The 24483-nt window shown below is 36.3% G+C and overlaps 1 protein-coding gene across 1 annotated transcript; it reads left to right on the top strand.

Moving 5' to 3' along the window:
* Positions 1–1454: 1454 nt before the first annotated feature.
* Positions 1455–21710, top strand: LOC126821429 (protein dispatched homolog 3). Its single transcript, XM_050549851.2, has 11 exons — positions 1455–1997; positions 2453–2797; positions 2930–3969; positions 10564–10788; positions 11744–11869; positions 12504–12638; positions 14463–14586; positions 15331–15458; positions 15948–16025; positions 18015–18185; positions 19133–21710. Exons 1-11 carry the CDS (start codon positions 1604–1606, stop codon positions 19520–19522), a joined length of 3156 nt encoding a protein of 1051 aa, XP_050405808.2. The 5' UTR covers positions 1455–1603; the 3' UTR covers positions 19523–21710.
* The last annotated feature ends 2773 nt before the right edge of the window (positions 21711–24483 follow it).

The raw sequence follows: 24483 nt of genomic DNA, 5'->3' as shown, positions 1-24483 counted from the left end.
CTGAGAAAATTTCGGTTCTGCATCTGGTTTCCTTTAGTTTATCTTTGTTTCTAAGGGTATAATTGATAGGGGTAGAGGACAGTTCTAATAGGTCAGAGAGATATGATGGAACGAGGTTGTTAGTTATTTTGTACATTAATTTTAATTTATGACGTCGACGTCTTTCCGAGAGTGGAACAAACCCAGTCTCTTTATAGAGTAAGGCATGGCTAGTACCTCTTACCGCCCCACAGATAGTGCGCAGTGCATCTAATTGTAGGGATTCTAGTTTGTTAGCTAAATAATCACTGCACCCATCCCAGATAATGTCGGCATAATCAAAGTGTGGAAGGATAAAAGAATTACTTTGAGCTCCTACGCCTATGTCTTAATCGTGTTGATATGGTATAACATAGAATTAATGGTGGAGTGCTATAAAATAAAATTCGAGGTGAAGTGTTATAATATAGAATTAGGGGTGGGTGGTATAATATAGAATTTTAGTTGTCAGGGTAATGTAGTATATAATATATAATGATATAGGGTTATCAGGGTAATAAAGAAATTAGTATTATCGGGGTAATGTAATATAGAATTAGGCGTATCGCATAGTCACATACATATTCCTGAAGCAATGGCCCGGAACACTGCGAGGAGTATGAGTCACATATAATATAGAATTAGAGTTTTCGGGGTAATGTGGTATAATATAGAATTAGAGTTTTCGGGGTAATGTGGTATAATATAGAAGAAGGATTATCGTAGTCACATATAATATATAGAATTAGGGTTATCGGGGTAATTTGGTATAATATCGAATTAGGGTTTTTGTGGTCACTTGGTCATGTGGCATAATATCGAATTAGGGTTATCGTGGTTATCGTGGTGAAGTGGTATAAGATAGAATTAGCGTTATCGTGGTCATGCGGTATACTATAGGTTTTGGGTTATCAGTGGAGCCGCCCTCCCCCTGTTTTGTAATAGCGACGTGGCGGGTCACAATTTTTCATACCTAAATGTTATAAGATAGCTAAAATAAACCCCAAGAACATACATTAATGTTCTCAACTTAGACTGGATGACTAAATCTTGTAGACTTATACATTGTACTAAATATATATTACTACATAGGTGAAATGTATAACACTATTATTTTCGAACAGAATAAAAATGAAAAGAATCATAACAAACACCGTAAACTATTGTTTCTCTATATTTCCAGGTCACCGAGAAATAAAGGCTAACTGCATTCAAGTATAGCCTTATGATACTATTCAGCCTTTGGAAGGTAGTTCACATGTCTAGTATATTGATAAACTGTGTATACGTACATATAAATATACATTCAAAGTGTACACACAGTCAGCCACGAACTGTGGCTCTAATTAGCATATACTGACGGAGAATGCATTTATAGGCCTTTCATTCTAATTCATAGGACATATTTCTTGATTGTGATTTTATATAGATTGTGTACCTGAATTCATATCGATTTGATCCCCGGAGGGAGACCTTATTAATTCATATAGTGGAAAACTATCCACTATGTGGTGCTGTATGCATTTTGGTAATGTGTTGTGTATGTGCAAAGTATTGACTTTACGAAGGTGCAATAAAAAAGATCATGGATGCGCAAGTGTGTAAAAATGGACTTGAGTTAGGTTCAATTCGCAGTGGCGAGAATTTCCAGGATTCCAAGCTTATTTCAGTAATAGAAGAAAATGAAAGTAGAAACGACAATGATTTACAAGATTCCGAGCGTGAAAATGAAAATAGACACGATGGTGATTTACAGGACTCCGAGCTCATTTCGGTAATAGAAGAACGTGAAAATGCAAGTAGACACGATGATGATTTACAGGATTCCGAGCTTATTTCGGTAATAGAAGAACGTGAAAATGAAATTAGAAACGATGATGAATTACTGGGTAAAGAGATGGCTGAAGAAGAGACAACGAAACATGAGAAACCATTTTGGTTTTGTCGTTTCGTGACAACTTATCCCATCATGTCTTTTAGTAAGTGTTACTGCAGAATTTTTAGCTTATAAACATTAGATAAATAATTTCAAATATGAAGCCCACAGTCCGGGTCGTTTGACATTATAGAGAAAAAGGGTAATTAGATTGTTATGAGCCATCATATAAATAATTTCAAATACGAACCACACAGTCACGGCCGTGTGACATTATAGAGAAAGGGGTAATTATTTTTGATAAAGGACTCTGAATGTCATGATGCAAAGTTGAAGGAAATTCAAGTACGATCAGCATGCGACTTGTCATGTTTGTTCCTTGAACAATTGCGCATCGATTGTCCAGGATGCGGCCAATCCCGGGTGCTGGTCCATAACTATTGTACTTGTTTTCGGTTTTTTTTATTATGACAGTTTTTGTGTGTGTCTAGTAAAGAAGAAGTATGTCCAATTAAGGTTATCTGTTCATCTTTTTGTATTATTTATATTTATTTACAGTTCTGGGTGTTTCTGGTCACCTATTTATTGGAGCAGTAACTATCATTCTACTTCTAGTTGGTTTTGACGTTTTCCCAACGAATTTTGAAACCTTACCAATGGAATTACGTGATAGCCCATGGCTTGCTCGGTATCGAGCTTACCAAAATCGATTTAATTTCAAACACCCTGTGCACAGATACGTAAAAGGCGATTATATACCCACGTGGATACGGGGTAATGAAGGAATGAGAATTGAATTAATATATGACACACATGGTAAAAACATTTTTACAAAGGAGCACTTACAAACAATTGCATCAATAGAAAAGAAAGTCGACTCAATTCCCGAGTATTCTGATATTTGTCAATTAACAAAGAAAGGCGAACAAGTTTTACCGAACTCTGTCATTCTTTTTTTCGATGGATCAAGGGCTCATATTAATCCAATATTTAATGACTCTAAGTTTGATAATATTATAAATGTACTATACACAGCTTATAATACAAATGAGACAAAAGTTGAGTTGAATTATTTACTCGCAAAGGATTTTAAAATATCACCTTCTTTCGTAAGCTCATCTTTGACTAGAAGTGAATTTCCATTGGGGTGGCCAATTTCAAACGATTTCAACGAAGACATTGCCGCAAAAATAGTACGAAGCAAACAAGTTAAATATTTAAAACCCGTTTTTGAAGAAATTATAAAAACTAAAGATTTTGATGTGACGTATTTCAGTCTTTCTTTGTTTGAACATGACGTGGCTGAACAAGCCATAAAAGATTTATATTTAGCAGGGGGGAGTGTGATATTTATATTTTGTTATATGTGGTTTCATACATCTTCATTATGGATTACAGTATGGTCGGTTATCAGCATTCTCTCAAGTTTCCTGGCAACTAATTTGTTCTACAGAGTCATCCTTGACTTTCGTTATTTTGGATTTTTTCACGTGTTGTCGCTTTTTATTATTCTAGGAATAGGTGCAGACGATTTATTTGTTTTCTATGATTTTTGGAGAGCAACTGGCCTGACGTCATACCCGTCTCTTGCACATCGTCTATCTTCTGCCTACCGGAAATCAACTCTCAGTATGTTTGTGACATCAGTAACAACGATGGCAGCTTTTGCATCTACCGCCCTTACGCCACTTCTAGCCACTAAATCGTTCGGGATTTTTTCAGCCGTCTTAATTATTATTGACTATATTTCCGTGATAATTTTCTTTCCTACTATTGTGATTTTTTATCACGTTAAAATAAAGAAATGTTGTACAAACTTCTGCTCGTGTTGCTTAAAGAATACAAAGGAATCAACCCAGATTACAGACAACTTAATAGATAATGATTTTTGTCAAAATGAAGTCACAGAGACTGTTGTTAAAAAACAGCCTGGTATGTTGGTTCGATTTTTCAGAGATAAATATTTTAAATTTGTCACCCATGGTAAAATAAGATGGATATTAATAAGTGGATTTGCTGTATTGGTCTTATTTATGTTAATAAGCTGTTCAAGATTAAAACCAGACAATGAACAGGTAATTGTTACTGTAAATTATATACATGTATTTGTATTAAAGAACAACTTGTTGACTTTGAAATTTTTGAATGGTTTTGCGGGATCAGAATCACCTATAGTGCAACGGCTAACTGCACTCTTCAAGGAAATCTGTCAAATGTGGATACAAGTATCCAAATTGGCAAAAATACTTCTTTGGGGCTACATTTTTGGAAAAACAAATTACCCATTCGGAAATCCAAGATGACGCCCAATTTTAAGATGGTCACCTTTTCCGGCAACAAATATCATTTTGTGCAAAAAAATTACATAAAATTTAAAAGTTAAACGAGCCTTACCTGTAAGGTGAAGTTTGACTGTAATTCTATAGAGTTGAAGGTTTAGGTAGAGATCAAATGAGATATGCTTCACGCATGCGCAATCAGAATTTAAAGGTCTGTTTGGTTGCCTTCTAAAGGGCAGGGTTATTGTTTCACAATGTTCGAATTTTAATAAATTATCCCCAAAACTCAGCTCTACCTAAACCTTCAACTCTATAGAATTACAGTCAAACTTCACCTTACAGGTAAGGCTCGTTTAACTTTTAAATTCTATTTCGTTTCGGTTTATCTGTAGAGATCCAATGAGACTTTAAAGTGGCAACTAAATAGAACAACAACAAAAATGTGTTAACATTTTAATTTTTTTCCATAATACAGTTATGACAATAGTACAGTAGAAAATTCACTTTTTCCTGCATTATAAATTAAAGGCTTATCATAGAACCGGGCAAATGTAGACACTCTTGCCCAACCAGCAGTACTTTTCAATTGGTATATCACTCCGTTTCGCTTTTGACACAGCAGCGGACCTAACACTATGTGCCTTAAACTTTGTTGTATCAATTCCTGACAAAGCTAATCCAGTTTTAATCCATCGACTTAAAGTATTCCTAGTCACCACTTTATACGGTTTTACAAAACTTATAAATAATTTAGTCTCACTGCCCCTCAGTTTCTCGGTTTTATTTAAGTATTCCTTTAAAGTGATATAAGGACAAATATTTGAATTCTCATGAAAAGCAGAAATGACAGCATTTGGTGGTTTATAACCAGGTCTAGATTGTTTCAAGGAATTCGGCGAAAATTCAAACACAATAGAATCTTCATTTTGGGTCATAAGATCTAAATCTAATAAACTTAAAGACTGGCATCTTGCCGCTAAAATTAATCCCAACAAAACAACAGTTTTTAAAGTTAAATCCTTTAAACTTATTGATTCAACTGGTGAAAGCTTTTCTATCCAGCCTAAAACAACTTTGACATTCCAAACATAATCATATTTCGGCGTTGGAGGTCTCATATTGTATACCCCTTTCATGAATCGAACAATCAAAGGATGTTTCCCTGTGACTTCAGTGTCATTTGAACTAAAAATTAACTGTGAAACTGCCGATCTCGCAGTATTTATGGCACTGTAACTCAGTCCGTCATTAAACAACATAGTTAAAAATCTTATTACAAACTGTACAGTTGTTTGAAATGGATTAATTTTCCATTTATCAAAAAACATGTTCCATCTTTTAATATGTGTCATATTGTTTATGTGTACTTTGTTTCCATGAATTCCAGAGGATGGTTGTAGCTTGCTCTGAAACATTGTGTTTTCTGATTGAATTCCTGAAACTTTGCATGCTAACAGAGTCAGTTTCCTTCTGAGTGGATGTAACTTTTCGGTCTGTGGCATGATGAGTAGTCTCTCCGTCTTTGGAAGAATTAGTGGAAAATCGGTTAACAGTTTTAACAACAGGGTAAACCAAGGCTGTGTTACCCAGAGTGGCACCATTATTATTCCAGTAGACTGGTCTTCTCTTATCTTTTTTAAACATCTGGTTAATAGGCTGAAAGGAGGAAATAAATATATTTTATTAGACCAAGTCAGAGAAAAAGCATCTACATACTTAGCATATGGGTCTTCCATGACACATACACTGGGAGCTGTGAATTAAGTCTTGAGACAAAACGACCAATACAAGGTCTACCAAAAATGTCCACAATGTCATCAAAGACATCTTTACGGAGCATCCATTCTGTATCATCCTTGAAATGTCTACTTTCAAAATCTGCATCAACATTTAGTGCCCCAGGTATATAAGAAGCCGTAACCCAGATATCCCTTGCTATGCACCACTCCCATAATTGTTTAGCCAACTGATTACAGTGTAACGATTTTGTTCCACTGTAGTAACATTTTAGGGCAAAAAATGCAGCTAATAATTCTAATTCATTTATTGATTTATTTTCAGTCAAATCAACTGAGCTCCATCCCCCCCCCCCCTGCTCGTTTTCCTTCAAATTCAGACCCATAATAACCTTCCAAAGAGGCATCACTATAAATTATCATGGAAAAATCCTTATGAATAATATTTTTATATAAATGTTTAGCATTTTCTATCCACCAAAGAAGACCATTCTTACTTCCCTCATCTATTACATTTATTTCATCAAAATTACCATTTCTTACTTTTAAACCTTCAATTTTATTTTTCTCTAAGCTTCTATAATGAAGTTGTCCATATTCAGATGCAGGTAGTGCAGATACAATTAGTCCTATTACATGAGACATTTCTCTTATTGTACAGTACTGTTTTTCATGTAAAAGTTTACACTGATCAAACAAATAATTACTTTTACTTTCAGGTAATTCTTTTATCATCTTTACAGAATCTATTATAAAGCCTAAAATTGTACTCTTTGTGTTGGTATAAGAGAAGATTTATCATAATTTATTAAGAAACCTAATTGTTTAAGTAGATTAACAGAACTATTAACTGCCTGTAAAGATTCTTCCTTCGAATCAGAGACAATCAGAGACAATCAGAGAATCATCAATATATCCCATTATTGTAATGCCCATTTTTCTTAAAGTAGAATAATAAACCGGTTTAGAAAGTTTAGTGTATTTCCTTGGAGCAGAGGCAAGTCTATTAGGGTGACATGTAAATTGATATAGTTCATTGTCAAAATAAAACCTAAGGTATTTTCGGTCCGAAGTAGAAATATTAACTCCATAATATTCATCTCTAATATCTATTGATGTCATAAAACCATTCTTCGTTATTAAATTAACTGCAGTATTAAAGGTATCCATTTTAAAATGGTGATAAACAATACTTTCATTTAATTTTTTCAAATTCAAAATTACCCTGTAAGAATTCAATTCCCTTTTTGGTCTGATAAATATATTTGAAATAAATTCTCCATAAGAGTGCTTAGTTTTTTCAATAATGCCTTTTTTAATGAATTTGTCTAGTTCTTGTGGAACTATATCCTTGTCCTTATCTGAAAATTGTATGGGAGATGGAACAAAGTATTGGTGTGGAGCTTTACCCTCAATAAATTCTAATTTCAGTCCCGGAATATCATTTAATATGGTTTTATCTGAAGTTAATTCTTTCCAATTATCAATAAACTTAGACAAATTACCAGCTGTTTTCAAAATTTCAGATTCATAAACGCTCACCTGTGTATCTAGTCTCTTCTTGACTTCATTTTTGATGCAGGCTTTTGCTTGTTGTAGGTACTTGCGTCTCCATAAGGTTGACGGCCTCTTCCGTAACCTAAAAAACTGAATCCACTCCTATTGCTTGCAAAACTTCCACGTCCCCTTCCACTTTTCCATGAAGGAGTAAAACCAAATCTGCCTCTAGAATTGAGTTAAAGTTTCTGAGACGACTTCCAACTCTGTTTACATCTCTAATATCTTTAACTTTCTTTTCAGTATCATCCCCAAATAACTTATCAGTGTATTTAATTGAGGGGGAACATAAATGGAGGTATTCAGAACGAAATTCATGTTTAATAAGCTCTCTCCTTCTCATACATAAGTGGTGGAAGCCATGTCCCAATAAACCAATGGCACTAGTAATATCTTCAATGTGGGATTCATCTGAGTTGGGGTCCTTGTTAAATTTATCTGCTAACTGAGTTAAAATTACACCTGCTTTAACGAGACATGTCTGTGTCATTTGAAATTTTATATCCATATTCTGGGTTTTTGGTGTAGTTATGTCCCATATCAATTGATTTACTTTGATATTTGTCAATGTTTCACAATTTTCTGGCTTATTATATTTCTTTAGCAAATCTTTATAAAATTCATCAGTTAGACCATCTGTAAATAGTCCATTTACAATTTTTGCAAGTTCATCATCAACGGGAGAGTATGTGATTTCTTGATTTTGCATGCCAAGTTTTTTGCCAATTGAAATGAATTTGGCACTCTGCTGACTATCATCTAATTTTAGTTTCTTTGAGTTTGAGGCTTCCATGCCATCTTCATTAACATTATTTTCTCCTGGCATTTCATTATCAGAGACCACGCTACAGGCATAGTTGCCCTCCTCACTCTCTACTTGAAAAGGGCTATTCCACATGATTTGAACTTTTTCATTCATTTCATTCTGATTAGTCAAAATTTGCTCCAGAAGATTCTTCATTTCTAAATCACAACCGGCAGAATTGCTGCCTGCTTTTGACGTCTGTTTACGTTTTGAGCCATCAGAAATTCTTTTCAAATTCTTCTCAGGCGATAAACCTTTCGGTGGTGGTTGGGTCAATTCACCGGTCGCCATATTTAAATTATCATTAACAGCCTTCGACAGCTCGGTCAAAGTGCTCATTTTATCAGTCTTAACTGACATGTCAGTCGTAGTCTCGCTACGAGTCGGTTCTCTTGTTGAAGATTTCTTCATATTTGTTAAAACTGCGACCAAGTTCGTCGAACTTGTCATAAATAAACAGGATTTTATTAGAAAAATCCTCAAGTATGTCTTTTCGTCTGCAAAACGTGAATGCAACTGATTGCGCATGCATGAAGCATATCTCATTGGATCTCTACAGATAAACCGAAACGAAAAAGAATTGTCCTATATGATACATTTTGGAGTCAATACAATTATATTGTGGCACCTTTAAATCACCTTGAATACATCTTTTTCGTTATTTAAGCCGTTTACATTGCCCGCTTACGCAAATAGCGGCAAAGAATATGGAGGCAACAATTTTGATGAAACTTTGGATTTTGTTAATAAATGACCCTAAACGGACACCCATGCAAATTTTAGTGCTTGTATCCAGATTTAGTTCTAATTAAGTGAGAGTGATGGAACTTGGTGTATAGTTTCATCACATCAATACCTTGAATAACTTCGACAATGAACATTTTCTGCTGACAGTAAGCAGAGCGATAAGCACTTTGATTGGTCGAGACTTTGAAATACAATAACGCTCCTTCTAATTGGATTTGTGAGTGCTTTTGGGCACGATAACTTTGGTTATAATTGAGTGAGAGCTATGAAACTCAGTCGAGTATAGATCCATTATATTATTACCTTGACTACGTTTGATGAGAATTTTCTGCGTAGGCTGAGGAGCCATAAGCAATTTGACTGGCCAAGACTTTGGAACATAACAACTCTGCTTTTAATTGAGGTATAATTTTTAAACTTGATGTGGATCTTCATTAGGTGAATGTCTTGACTGAGTTTAATGATTAACATTTCCCGCTAAAGCTAAGCAGAGCAAAGCAATTTCTTGGACTTTGATTATATCTGATAGAGAGAATAAACTTAATGTATAGTTGATAATCAGTTTGATTGCTCGATTCTTTTGAAAAAGATAAACGTGCAATTAATTAATATGTGTCATCTATTTATTTCGGGATTTCGGCGGGGGGCATCAGCCCCACTGTTGGATTGTTTTTTATTTTGTGTAAAGAAATCTTCCCAATCTAGACTAAAATATAAGAAAGTTTTGACCTAAATGCCCTTCGGTAACTGTATGGTTATCCCTTGAAATCGACATATAATTCACACTGAAATGCCTACTGGTTTCTAGAGGTAATTTGAATTTGAATAAGATATCTACGGTTTCGGTCGTTTCGCTTAGGAAAAGAATACATGGCCTGGGTTAATTCACTACAGAGAAATTTTAAAAAAAACCTACCCCCCCCCCCCGCAAAAAAAAAAACGGTGCACCTCCAGTCAAAACAGTTTTGTTATTAATTTAGGACTATTAGAATCTGACGTTACTTGGTAACTAATGCCCAATTGCATAATGAAGCTATGCACAGTGACTCAGTGAGTAATAGGGCTGTGTACAGTGGCACATTGAGTAATTGAATAATGGGCAAGAAATTTTCCCAAGATAAACCGAGTTCCCGTGTACACGTTGACGTGCGCGTAAGAGAACCCGATAGGAAGTTAAACCTCATCCCATTTCATTCCATTTCCAATATATAACCCTCTTGGCATCACCGTTTCGTCTACTCCGTGTGGTATTTATTTAAGTTTAAAATGCAATTTTTTAATTTTTTGTAATATATATTATATTGACGGGTAAAACTTTTAATTGATGAATAATTTTGTATATTGACAGCTACAGTTTTTTTTAAAAAAAAGAATCATAACTATGGTAAAGCGGTGAATTATCGTGCGAACAGTTTTTTTACCAGATGCGATAGACTATCCCGTAAGCCTGACTTTATTGTGGGGACTTAAGGAACAAGATCTATCAAGTTGCCATTTCTTGACGTGTAAAACTTTTAATTGATGAATATTTTTGTATATTGACAGATACAGTTTTTTAAAAAGAATCATAACTATGGTAAAGCGGCGAATTATCGTGCGAACAGTTTTTTACCAGATGCGATAGACTATCCCTTAAGCCTGACTTTATTGTGGGGACTTAAGGAACAAGATCTATCAAGTTGCCATTTCAGCGATGTTAAATGTAAGGGCACGGTTCATTTTGATGACAACTTTGACCCAAACTCAGTTGAAGCACAGAAATCTTATCAGGTACAGTAAAGTATGTTCACAACGTTTGTCAAGGTTATCGACATAATTTGTTGATATATTTTTAGAGCGATGTTACTATGAATCATTTCTGTACGGGAGACCATAATATATATAATTATTTCATTTTATTGACCCTAATGGTCTTCCGTACTTCTGCCCTTTCCTGAATTGTGGCTCGACTTCCTAGTTATTTGCACCGACTAGGTTTAAATAGCCGTATTATTTTACGACCCACATCATGTCCCACAGTGTAATGGACAATCACGAATAATAATTATGATTTATATATATATATATGTGTGTGTGTGGGGGGGGGGGCGGCTTCCCGGTGATGAAGACATACTATAGCCCCGTCCGTATATATAGAGAATCTCCTACGAGTCTTTTTTGATATAAAAAAAATATCAACACAAGTCGATAAAGTAAAAAAAAACCCAAAAAAACCGAGGCTCTGAGTGTTGATATTTTTTGATATTAAAAAATATGAGTAGGAGATTTTATTTATCACGCAATCCTTTTTACATGCACAAATAAATAAATATAATTCTTTGCTATAGATTTCACTGTTACTGAATCCGATTACATAATACGGCGTAGTGATACATATTTTTTTTGACAGCGATTCAACCATTGCAAAGTACTTTGTATTAACCCAATGTTTCCATGAAGGTCAATTAAATAAAAAATAGTTAATTTTTAATAAATAAGAAGTTACTTTTAATAAAAAAGAATGAACTGTTCTTTGAAAATAAAAAAAGTAGTTCCTTTTTAACTGACCAGTAGATTATGAAATTTATCACACAAGCGATTGGTGATAATACTGTAAACTGTTTATTCATTCGCGACGGAGCACAATTTTATAGGTGTATGGGTATCATATGGGTTGCCTCGCCATGGTCCTTTGATAACGTTAGTGAGTTTCTAAATGATGATATTGATTATTTGTTTGTTGTAGAAGTTATGTGACAAACTCTATAATATGTCAGAAGAAGAATCAAGAAGATTGAAAGTTAAACGCCATCTTCTAACCAATAAGCCCGTGATGCACTGTTTTGCTAAAAATTTGAACGAATTTTTAAAGGTAATGTCCCACACACCAATTTTAGTTTAATCTAGATCCACAACGGGTTGCTGGCTATTTACATGATTATGGTATTGAAGGGGATGTTATACCTAAAGCGAGTTTAAATACGTTTTTTTATAAATAAAACCTGCTTGGTTTAGACGACAATTAGGTGGGTGACCAAATTATTGGAATTTAAAAAATGTTCTATGCATGTATATCGTGACGATTATAGCGTTAAAAGCCGGGGGGGGGGGGGGGTACTCAGTTAATAACGGTTACCGAAAATTAGCAATAGTCCCTCAATTTTAATGGTTTGAAGAAAATATTAAATTTTTGGAAAGTTTTGTGGGAAAAGTTAGGACCCCTAAAGTATTAACAAGGTTTCATAAATCGACGTTCACAGCTTTCTCTCAATAAAGTAAAAATCATGTTAAACAACATACCATGATTATTGAGGGATTTACCGTGTAGCTGAGGTAAGGAATGTTGAGAAGGAATGTCTTTTTATCAGTGAAACAAGTACAACCCCTCTCTGTCGGTTAGCTATCGACTATTATTTCTAATATACGACCGGGAACAAAACGAAATTCTATACAGGGAAGGCCCACGGGGATATTATTCATTTACGCCTTGTATCCTTGTATTACAGTTGGATACACAGGTAACAGGCCTCGATACATCGTTACCTTGGGATTACAATAAAACTCGAGACTTTGTAAAGATGAGGTCACCATTGATATACAATATAACGGGCATGGATTTAACTTCTGTTCCTGTCTTAGATGTAAGTTTCGAACATTTTATTTTATACATTTCTCCATGTTAGGGTATAATACGTGTTCATGTATGTGCCGTGTACCAAACTCGTGTTCCAATTACGATATGTTATGGACTCGGTTATGTTTGCTCTTTCTATATATACTGAGCGCCATGGAAAACGCATCACTTAGTTTTTCGTATAACAAAATGATCCTGTAAACATATTTTATTTATTTTGCTTCTTATTGTGAACAATATTCAAATGGGAACACATCAATAACAACACATTTGTACACTTATGGATGTTTAATCTGTAATCAACTGTACAAAGTCAGAGGGGTCAAAACCAAAAGTACGACACAGATGTCAGTAGCGCGTGTGTCCTCCACGGGCTCTTACGCACGCTGTGGAGCGACGTCGCATGGAATTTACCAATGTTTGAAAGAAGGCCTGGGGCAAATTGTTCCATTCTTGGACAAAAGCAGCTTCTAAAGCAGCAATGGTGTGCATCTGTGGTCTCCGATACAGACGGCGTCCAATCTCATCCCAGACATGTTCTATCGGTGCCATGTCCGGAGACATGGCTGGCCAGTCCAAGACATTGATGTTGGTAGCAGCCAGGTAGTCCATACTAAAACGGGCGGTATGCGGACGTGCATTATCCTGTTGGAAGTGCTGAAGTTGTGGGTGCGCTCGAAACATCGGAACAACAATTGGTTGCAAGACATCATCACGGTAGGCTACAGCATTAACGCGACCCCTGCAAATGTGTTTCGAAGACGCAGCAGTCTGCAAGACGTCTCCAAACACGTTGCCAGTCTACTCTTCTCCATGTCTGGTGTCCTTGAACCCATATCGAACGCCGCTGACGGTGATGATCCCTGAGGATAGCTCCAACATAAGGTCGTCGTGCACGGAGTCCTACTTCTCTTAGACGACGTCTTACGGTGTAGGCACTTACTGGTCCTTGTCTTCCGATGACTGCTGCACCTGTTCGAGTCGCTGGGCGGAATTTGTCACGCAGATGAGTGACCCGGATGTAGCGGTCTTGAGCCTGGGTTGTAACGCGTTGTGGACCAGGACGTTGACGGTCACGTGTTGATCCAGTAACTCGAACACGTTCCACCAACCTTACAATAGTGAACTGGTGACAATTGAAGTGTTTGTCAATAGCACGTGTAGACATGCCAGCCCTGGACATTCCCATAGCTTCATTCCGTTGATTTTCAGTAAGTCTCGGCATCTCTAGCTCGATTCCTTCACACGTCCAACAACAAATTACGACAGATTGACGTTTCACAGTTCATGTACTGCACATTAAGTTGAAAACATGCTTTTAAAGGGCTCACACACAATGCTGCACGTGAATATTGGGGTTTTCATGTGCATCTCGTGCATTTTTTTTTTGTGCCCACGGGCCGATATTTTTTGCGTTTGGAAGCATTGTGTGAAACAATAGTTCATAGTATTGCATAATATTATACATACAAAACCACCTAGTAATAAAATATTTGGGGAAAATAGTGATGCGTTTTCCATGGCGCTCAGTATATATAAAATTGCATAAAACAAATCTGTATACATACCGAAAAGTTTATTAAGGAACCAATTAGTCTAGCTGACCTCTATTTACTTTCATACTTGATCAGATACAATCTTTCACAGCAGATATTTACTCACGAATTCTCATTAATTTTATTGTACCTTCACATTATGTGGTAGTATATTACTGTTCTTGCTTGTTGATATCAAATATATAAATCAATTAAATTGTCATCACAGGTGGGCCTATATTTCGTTTTCATAGTCTACATGTTACAACGAAACATCTGTGTTTTTTTAATTTCAGATAGCGATAAGTTTTTGGTTATATAATAGATTTCTGATGAACCAAACAAAAGATTATAAATTTTTCAATGGTTTAATAGGAGAACAAGAAGGGCCATATTCTACCAGTATTATACCAGTTCCTAGTAAGTAAATCAATATATATAAGGATTGTACAAATCAGCAGGAGGGCGACTGTCTAACTAACACTTTAAGGCATGACTGCTTCTTGGTAAATCCGTAGTTTGTCAGTATGGACAACTGTCGTTGGGTTATTGTATACAAATTAATTACAAGGAATACTTACAGATGAGGAGATGGATAGTTAAACAAAACTTATACATTTAAATCCATTTAGCATCTCCAATACAATATCCCTAAATCCAAGGATTGGGGTATCCCAAAATCTGCATATCCTTAAAACTGAAAAATATATTAAACATATTAAAATAGACATTATAATCTTTGTTTAACATGTTACTTTAGGAATACTGAATTTCATAGCAAATGGACAGGAATATCCAATCTACACCGTCTATGAAACTACTGAACAGGCGGACTAAATTCGATAGACCGCATAAAATAAAATACACGAAAAAAATAAAAGTCACCGTTGCTTGAAAATTACATGGACAGTATGCTTTATTGACTTTAAATAGTAAGATCCGTGAATAATAAAGTTAATGCACCACAACTCATGGCGGTCCACGTTTCATGGCCGAAAATTGTACACTCTAATCCAAAACTAGAACTTGGAATTAACGAGGGTATTATTAAATAAAGACTTGGACTGACATTAAGGACCACTAGAAATAATAATGGCACAAGTAAAACGTCCCTACAGCAGCAGACGTCATGTTTCATATTTCTGTTTATCTTATATTGTTTAGATGTTAAAGTCGGCAATAAGATCAAAAGTCTAAGTATTGAATTGATATTAACTATTAACCCTTTAACAACGGGATTTAAAGATGGAATAACACTGGTAGAAGCTTGGGAGGATTTTATGATTGAACAGGTATTAGTCTTTATACATTTCTATCTCTCAATACTACAGGATTCACGTACAGTTCGTAACACCATTTTTTTTTTTACCGTAGAACCATATCAAAGTTTTATTGAAATCTACATTATAGCACATTAAACGGTGTAGGTTCGTTCGGGAAAGTTTATAGAAAAAAGAAACGATTTAGTCTTGCACTATTAAAATAAATCCAGATAATACAAGTGACTAATTAGATTATGACTAAAACCAACGTTATCCAGGAATTGTCACAACAACTAACTTTATTGCATTAGAAAATGTATAAAACAGATGCACACCGATCATTGAATAAAGTGGGCCCTAAAATAACAGTCGTCAATGAAGCCAGCTGCTCTGTTGCCGAAACGCCTTGCTCTCAGTCGTATGGTTGCCAGAAGCTCTGCTTGAAACAACAGTACTCAATATTTTTTACATATCATTCAAGGAATATTTACTGGTATTACTAATAATATTTTGTTTTAGAAATCAACCATGCCTGCATCCTTACAAGGTGGTTTCCAGGTGGGGTGGAAGGTTTGGCATTGGTTTTATGTTCAAAGGGTATGGAGTTTTAATTAGTTGTAACACTATCTTAGTGATAACAGAGATCAGTTTAGTAAATATAGGAACTAGACTACGACAGGAACACATATAACTGTATTAAATCCACCATTCTGCCTCTCTGCCAAGGCAGCGGCTGAACTCGGGTGAGTCCATACGCCGGTCTCCCCGTCTCCGCTCGTCTTTAGTCGTCTTCAGTCGTCTACCTAACTATCAGTAAACTCCGGATTATATAGCGCGGAGAATAGATAAGACACATTATCATACATGCAATTGTCTCTTTATCACGTCATGGTATGCTTACTGACCAGTGCATATTCCTTTGATGTCATGTGGAGCTTGTACACAGAGTATATTATTATGTAGTTTGGAAATGACTAGGGATTAATTACATGTTTAATTAGATCATACCCAGTTCGTGCCTTAACAGAAGTTTATACAGAGTTGAAAAGTCAATATCATATATTATCAAAAACCAGCTGAGGTCATACAGTTCTAAGCACCTAAATGACGGTTTAATTTGATGAAAGTTATAGAGTACTTTGTTACATAATATCTATTTTGTTTATTTGTGCCGAATTCATACTTTCATATCAAAATAAAAACTGATATATTATTTAGTGTTGCCCCTGTCTATCTGTTGGTCCGGCCATTCAACAATGCTGGCGTCACACTGTCCCGAAATTGACACCAGGTGGCCATACGAATATGGAATCTTGAATTTCGCACGAAGATAGCCCCGAAGCTGGTCAAAAACCAAAGCAAGCAAGTGCAAGTGCGATGCTTACAGAAAATCACACGATGGCACGCACAAAGATAATACGAAGATGTAAATTTTGTATAGTAGTTTATACCCACAGGACACACGAAGGCCACACGATGGCTCTGTAGAGTTTCTCGGGACTGACTCAGGAAGATGCTTTATCTGCCGTCCTGATCTCTCGAAATTGACACCAGATAGTCACACGATAAAGTGAATTCGTCTCTCGTTAAAACATCGTGCCATTTGCGAGGGCATCTTAAGCCATCGTATGACCGAATGTGAAGATTTCCAAGCTTCAGCAGCAACTTTGTGGGCCCTGGCAAAATCCTTGGCATGCCAAAAAATTCCAGAAGGAACTTGCGAAAGTTCATTTTCGTGTTGAATTCGTGTGTTCATTTTGCCCGTCATAAGGCCATCGTATTTGGGCATTAGAGACTTTTGGCAAGCGTAAATTCCTGGTCCGCATTGCGTCTCCGTATCGACTTTGCGTGTGATGTCATCAATGTGTGTGTATTTCTCATACGTGATACGGCAGACGGATACGGCAGCACGTATCCAACAGCTTTCATACGGAAAAGGTCCGTATAACATCGCTGTCGTCTTTTAACCGTCTGCTTTGCTACTTTTAGATCTTGAAATGTGCCACAGTGTTTTTGATGAGTATTTCTCGGAATTTTCATATTTTTCCTGTCTGTCAGCCCGCATGCTAGTTAATCTACGCCCTAAATTTAGGGAGGCGGGACAAATTCAAAACAAAAATGAATTTTTGCCAGCGCTCAAGACGTTGCTGCCGGAGCCATACGATGGCTTAAGATGCCCTTACGAATTGCCCGATGTTTTTACGATCAGAGCCGAATTTGAACATTTACTCTATCGTGTCAATTTCGGGACAATGTGACGCCCGCTCCAAGGGCTTGTCAATGTGATATTATTGTCAGCTTCGGTATCCCTGTCCGTCTGTTGGTCAAAGTGTTTGATATTTTTTAAAGTGTTATACGTAAATGCTATAACGGGTATTTTACTCATTATTTTAACTAGTAAATGTATAAGATTTTGATGGTATTATATAAAACATGTGTCCTACTAGGATTATTTCAAATAGTAAATGTATTGTATTCTATAAAATACGATGCTATAACGTGTATTTTACTTGAGTTATTTTATTAAGTAAATGTATAATATTATTATGGTATAGAATTATATATATCGTATGTAATATTTTTCAGGTATTATATGAAAATGCAATAATGGGTATTTTACTGGGGTTAGGTTTAACCACTATAATATTACTGATATCTATACAGAATATCATAACAAGTCTTTTGGCGTCAGTTACTATCGTCATGGTAACGATTTGTGTTATTGGAGTTATCCCTCTTCTAGGATGGAAACTAGGGGTAAGTAAGAGACGAAAACAACCTCCACGAAGTATACACCTGCTCTGATTTATATTAAGCACTATGCTATACACTGATATGCACTGTACATGTATTAGGAATACTACGAAATCCCAGAAGGCTCATTCCAAATTGCAAATGCGAAATTCCAAATTCATGTCTTACCAATGAAATAGCAAATTGGCATCACCCACCCCCCTCAATTAAACAAATTAGAATTTAAATAAATTGTAATTTTACACAACTAATTAGTGCTAGTTTACCTATCTGATTCCTGGGCCGGATAAACACCCGTTCCAAATTACAAGATTCGAAATTCGAAATTTCAAATTCGAAGTTCCAAATTCGACATAATCACGTGACATTACAATCATCATGGCAACTACAGAGAAGATAAGTGTCGCATAAGTTGTTTAATTGAGGGGGTGGGGGGGGGGGCTATTGTATTGGTAAGACATGAATTTGGAATTCGGAATTTCGCATTTGGAATTTGGAATTTGGAATGAGTCTTCTGGGCTTTCGTAGAATACTATACAATTTTTGACGTTGAATGAGTTTGCTTCCACGATGTCTTTTATTATATTCTGAAAAATATAATCGCAATTAATTGCTTGAACGTGCATTATGCCGCCCAATTATATAAAACCTCTACTTAAATGTTCAAAGTTTTGTGTCATGTACGTAAATTGTTTTAAATACACGTCACACCAATTTATACTGTAATGTACCAATATTAATTGTTTGGGATATTTGTTCTTTTTGTGATTTTGTTACTAATTGTACATTACGTGTAAATGAAGTATCCCCTTATGATACCGTTAATGTTGCTAGGAAGCTATTTTCAATCAGGTACTTATATTTTTAGACAAAAGAGGTCCTCATTATATTTATCTCTAAATATATAGGTCTATTCATGAACTTGCTATCACCGTTCTTTTCTTTTTTAGGTTCTCGTTTCCCTTAATATGTGTCTTGTAGTGGGTTTATCAGTGGATTATGTTGTTCATCTGGCGGAAGGATACACGATGTCAAAACATAAGGACCGGAAGTCACGAGTTCAAGATTCTTTGGAAACCATGGCAACGTCTGTGTATTCTGGTGCATGTACAACGCTCGGAGCTTCAGTTTTTATGTTATTTTCGCAAATAATTTTCTTTTTTCAATTTGGAATATTTAGGTTTTTTACCATTGGTTTTTCTATTTTGTTTTCATTAGGACTATTTATTACTTTAATGGGTACAATAGGACCGGAGAATGATACTGGTGATATCAAAGCTATATTCAGGAAAGTACGCAATTTTGTCTTAAACCGTGGCACCCACTGTGTTGAAACATGACACTATAAAGTATCCCAGCAGTTTGTATAAAATGAAGCCATTTTTTTTATTTCCGGGTGATTATTTAGTATTTAAACATAGATTTGAAAATGTGGTAGATCTGCTTATCAATAGTATGTATTTGACTAGCTGTTCATTTTATATATTTCGTTGAATTTATATCTTATGCAAGGTACACGATATAAAACTAGAGCTTCGCTAACGCTGCAATATACGTCAACATTTCTGATTTCATTGATATGGTACTTTTTATACGCCCACATTGGAAATGTGATCGTATATTGCCGTCGTATATTATGGCCCTGGAGCACTTTGAAATATCTTGTGGACGCTCTAGAGGCTAAAGTTAATATCCGATTGACTGCAGATTTATACACAGTGTTTAAGGTCGTGAGACGCAGAGACCTAGTGATTGTCAGTGATTTCAGATGATTACTTCCAGAGTTATGGCCCTTGATCCCTTTGAAAAATCTTGTGGATTGACTTTAGATTGATAAACAGAGTTTAAGGGTCTTGAGACGAACAGGTATATTGATTTTCAATGAATGTTGATAACTGGAACAGGTAAATCCATGGGTTGAATTTGGAACAATATAAATTATTGTTATTGAAATGATTAATATGCTGAATTTGAACAAAATCTGTTAATTATAGCAACATGTAGACTATTTACAGACAAAAACCCCTAGGGGTCAGGATATGCACCAAAATCAATAGTTGCCGTCCTCATGGTATACGGTATAAGTATACCAAGTTCCAAGATAATTCATTCAGAATTGTGGCCTTCGGACGCTAAACACATAAATTGGGCGTGGCTCTGACCAAAATCAATAGTTACCACCCTTAGGCTATAAGGAATACATATGATCCATTCAGAATTGCGGCCTGTATACGATAAACATAAAAACGAATTGGGCTTGGCTTTGCCCCCCCCCCCCTGGGGTCGGGACATGCACCAAAATCAATAGTTGCCGCCCTTAGGCTATACGGAATATTTATGTCAAGTTCCAAGACGATCCATTAAGAATTGTGGCCTGTACACAGACACACAAAGAAACATGGGTGTGGCCTTGTCCCCGGGGTCCAGGCATTCACCAAAAACATTAGGGATCATCTTTAGGGTATACGGAATAGGTATGCAAAGTTTCAAAAGGATCTGTTAAGAATTTCGGCATGTAGCCCAAACATAGACACACACAAAAATTGGGCGTGGCTCTGTTCCAGGGGGTCGAGCATGAACCAAAAATAATAGAGGCCAGTCATCCTTAGGGCATAAGGAATAAGTATGACAAGTTTTCAAGACAATCGACCTAGAATTGCGGCCTGTAGGCGACACGCAGACACACAAAGAAAATGGTTCGTGGCTCTGACCCTGGGGGTTGGGCATGCACTACAAACAATAGGGATGTTCCTTGGGGCATAAGTATGGAAGCCTATAACTACCATTCATAATTTCTACTTTTCGCCTCTTCAGAACACGAAAGTCGAAAAGTCGAAAAGTAGAAGTTACGACAAAATGTGAGGCGACAAGACGGTATACAAGCCAAAATCAACTCGAAAATAGGGAATTTAGAAATAACACACATTGTCCGCTGCCAGCCTTCACCTTCGAAATATCAAGGGGAATAATTTGAACAATTGGGGGCAGACCACATTGACTACTACATAAATGTTAAAACCCGTTTACCTGCTATTCCAGGCCAGGAGTTTAAAGTAGAAAAATAAACTAATATAGCCTTATTTATATCGCTAACTTTGACAATCTGTCACCCATAACGCCATTAATCCCGCCCCCAATATACACAAAAAAGTGACGAAAGAAATAAATATTCTATACACCCCCCCACCCACCACCCACAAACACCGTATTTATATCGGAGATTGGCTCTCACAGCAGCAGGATTTTTCTGTACTCATTTATGTTAGTTCAGATTGGCCTTCACAGCAGGATGTTCTATAGGTTGGTCCCAACAGTAATATTTTCTATAGATTACTATCACAGCATATTTATTACTATTACAGCATATTTATTAATATAACAGCATATTTATTACTATTATTTATTACTTCTACAGCATATTTATTACTATTACAGCATATTTATTACTATTACAGCATATTTATAGTGGACCCTTTCATATTGTAATAGCCACATGGCTATTTTATCACTATTTATAATATATTTACACCGTAGTAAACAACGTCTACTCCCAATGAAGCCTGTCTTGTGTTATCATTCTATTTTTAGATTAGTGACCTCTTTCTACAAGTGTCAGACCTGGTACGTTCCTGTGACAGAATCACAAACCCTTTTTTTGTGATTACTTTGAATGAAACGAGGTGCCCTATGTTATCATGTCCATACAACTAGTCATCTCACGATCGTGCCGTGGGTGTAGAGTGTGGCGACGACGCTAATGTGTCGGACGAGAGATAGGCCTAGTACAAAGTTTCATTGACTGGTAGGGACCAACGCGAGTGGCATCTTTCCTTCTTACATTACCGTTAGAACAAGTATGATAATCGGATCTGCGTATAACTATAACAGATTATAAAACCTTACCTGAATTTAGCCCCGTCTAGTTATCGCCATCCATTTATAATAGTTCAAAAATTACTTATGTAATGCACTTGTTTTATACCCGCTAACGAGCGGCCATGTTCGTTAGTTTAGTTATAAACTACAGTAGACCAGAAACCTGTTGTTTGATTGTAATAGTCACTTGCTTCGGTCCTGCCACTCGCACTTTGTCCTAGTCCTATTTATGACACACATGGAAATAAACACTGCAACTACTAATTGGGGTCGTACTTGATTGTCCCGCACATATAAACAAGATTGAAGATGCAGCATTGATACACAACTATAGCCTAGTACTACGAAGCACGGCAACGAAACACGGAGCATGGTGTGGCGAGATGACGTCTAGATTACTACGCCGTGTTGACGGCGGTTTCGCTCATAAATAAACGCTTAGTGTGGACTATTAAGCATGTTTCCAAGTCCATACTGAGTAATTTTGTGTACATTATTTCTGGGGGACTGAACTCCTAATGATTTGTTGTGCCCCAATGTTATCCCTCCTCTTTATAATTATAATCGAATTTTTCAAGCGGGGCAAGCACCTTGATAGGTTGCACCTTCGATGGCAACAGGTTAGCAACGGGTTGCAAGCGGTTGCATTGGCTTAACGTATCATCTTGAAACTTTGCATACTTATTCCGTATGCCCCAAGGAACACCCCTATTGTTTGTAGTACATGCCCAACCCCTAGGGTCAGAGCCACGTCCATTCTCTTTTTGTGTGTCTGTGTGTCGCCTACAGGCCGGAATTCTTAGTCAATTGTTTTGAAAACTTTTCATACTTATTCCTTATTCCCTAAGGATGACAAATCTCTATTATTTATTGTGCATGTCTGACCCCCTGCAACAGAGCCACGCTCAATTTTTGTGTGTGTCCGTGTATGGACTACAGGCCGAAATTCTTTTGAAACTTTGCATACCTATTCCTTATACCATACAATCTGATTAAACCACAGATCCAATTTCGTTTCGTTTTTATAGTTCAAAATTTCGATTTTACTTGTCTTTACTACACTTGGATCTGGAAGCGTTGTTTTTTAACTCGTGTTCTGCTTGAAGTAAGGGGTCAGCCAATCAAATGGTCTGTTGAATCGAGCGTTTGACCTTTTTTGCGCGGAACTGTGGGTAGACATTAGCGGCAATAGAAATCAAAACAAAGCAAAAGTAGATAAAAAAAATACATGGCGGTCGCTAATTTGTTAATCGAAAGTCGCTTGCTTGGTACCTGACGTCATAGAACGTGAACTCCCACTATAACTTGCTAGATCTACATGTAGTGTAGGCCATCGAAAGTATAAAAAACAAAACGAAATATATAGATCTATATTTTAATTAGATTGTATACCATAATGATGATCCCTATTTGGTGAATGCCTGTCTGTGTATTGCCTACAGGCCACAATTCTTAATGGATCGTCTTGGAACTTGACATAAATATTCCTTATAGCCTAAGGGCGGCAACTATTGATTTTGGTGCATGTCCCGACCCCCAGGGGCAGAGCCAAGACCAAGTTTTTTTATGTTTATCTTATACAGACCGCAATTCTGAATGGATCATACGTATTCCTTATAGCCTAAGTATGGTAACTATTGATTTTGGTGAATGTCACGACCCTCAGGGTTAGAGCCACGCCCAATTTATGTGTTTAGCGTCCAAAGGTCACAATTCTGAATGAATTATCTTGAAACTTTGTATACTTATTCCTTATACCCTAAGGACGGCAACTATTGATGTTGATGCATGTTCTGACCCCTAGGGGTTTTTGTCTATAAATAGTCTACATGTTGCTATAATTAACAGATTTTGTTCAAATTTAGCATATTAATCATTTCAATAACAATAATTTATATTGTTCCAAACCCAACCCCCATGGGCAGAGCCACGCCCAAGTTTTGTGTTTATCATCTACAGGCTGCAATTCTGAAGGGATCAACTTGGAACTTTGCATATCTATTCCTTATACCATAAAGACAACAACTATTCATTTTGGTGCACACTCGCCTTTTTGTTAATATTTTGTCTCCAAATTTGGCAAAACAAACTCAACGCCTATCCTCCTCTGCCTCTTGTCATATTTCATTCTCTTCATTTTAAAAGATAGGTTGCCAGGCAACGAAACATACGCCCACAGCAGCTAAGTCGTCCGGAAAGTCAACAAGAGTTGTCGCATATTTGTTCTATTGTCGGTAATGAAACATTTATAATACACTAAAATCTGATTAAGAGTAATAACTCATTAAGTAATTATCATTACTTAATCATTAGAATCTGTTTGGCTTTTAGTTCTGCCCCATGCTAACGTTTAATATACGAAACATTTAATATCATGGATTTAGCTGTTCTAGTTATATCAAAATTCGTTGAAAATCAATATACT

This window comes from Patella vulgata, chromosome 5, assembly GCF_932274485.2.
Source record: "Patella vulgata chromosome 5, xgPatVulg1.2, whole genome shotgun sequence".
Classification (NCBI taxonomy): Eukaryota; Metazoa; Mollusca; class Gastropoda; family Patellidae; genus Patella; species Patella vulgata.
Note: the sequence above shows the minus strand (reverse complement) of the source record. Positions and strands in the feature narration are given on the sequence as shown.

What these genes read in the sequence shown, in the direction of transcription:
- LOC126821429 (XM_050549851.2), top strand. Translation starts at nt 1,604, where the DNA reads ATGGATGCGCAAGTGTGTAAAAATGGACTTGAGTTAGGTTCAATTCGC. An exon ending in CTTCTGTTCCTGTCTTAGAT is followed by an intron (nt 12,639 to 14,462) that starts GTAAGTTTCGAA and finishes TTTTAATTTCAG; the next exon opens with ATAGCGATAAGTTTTTGGTT. An exon ending in AGGATTTTATGATTGAACAG is followed by an intron (nt 15,459 to 15,947) that starts GTATTAGTCTTT and finishes ATTTTGTTTTAG; the next exon opens with AAATCAACCATGCCTGCATC.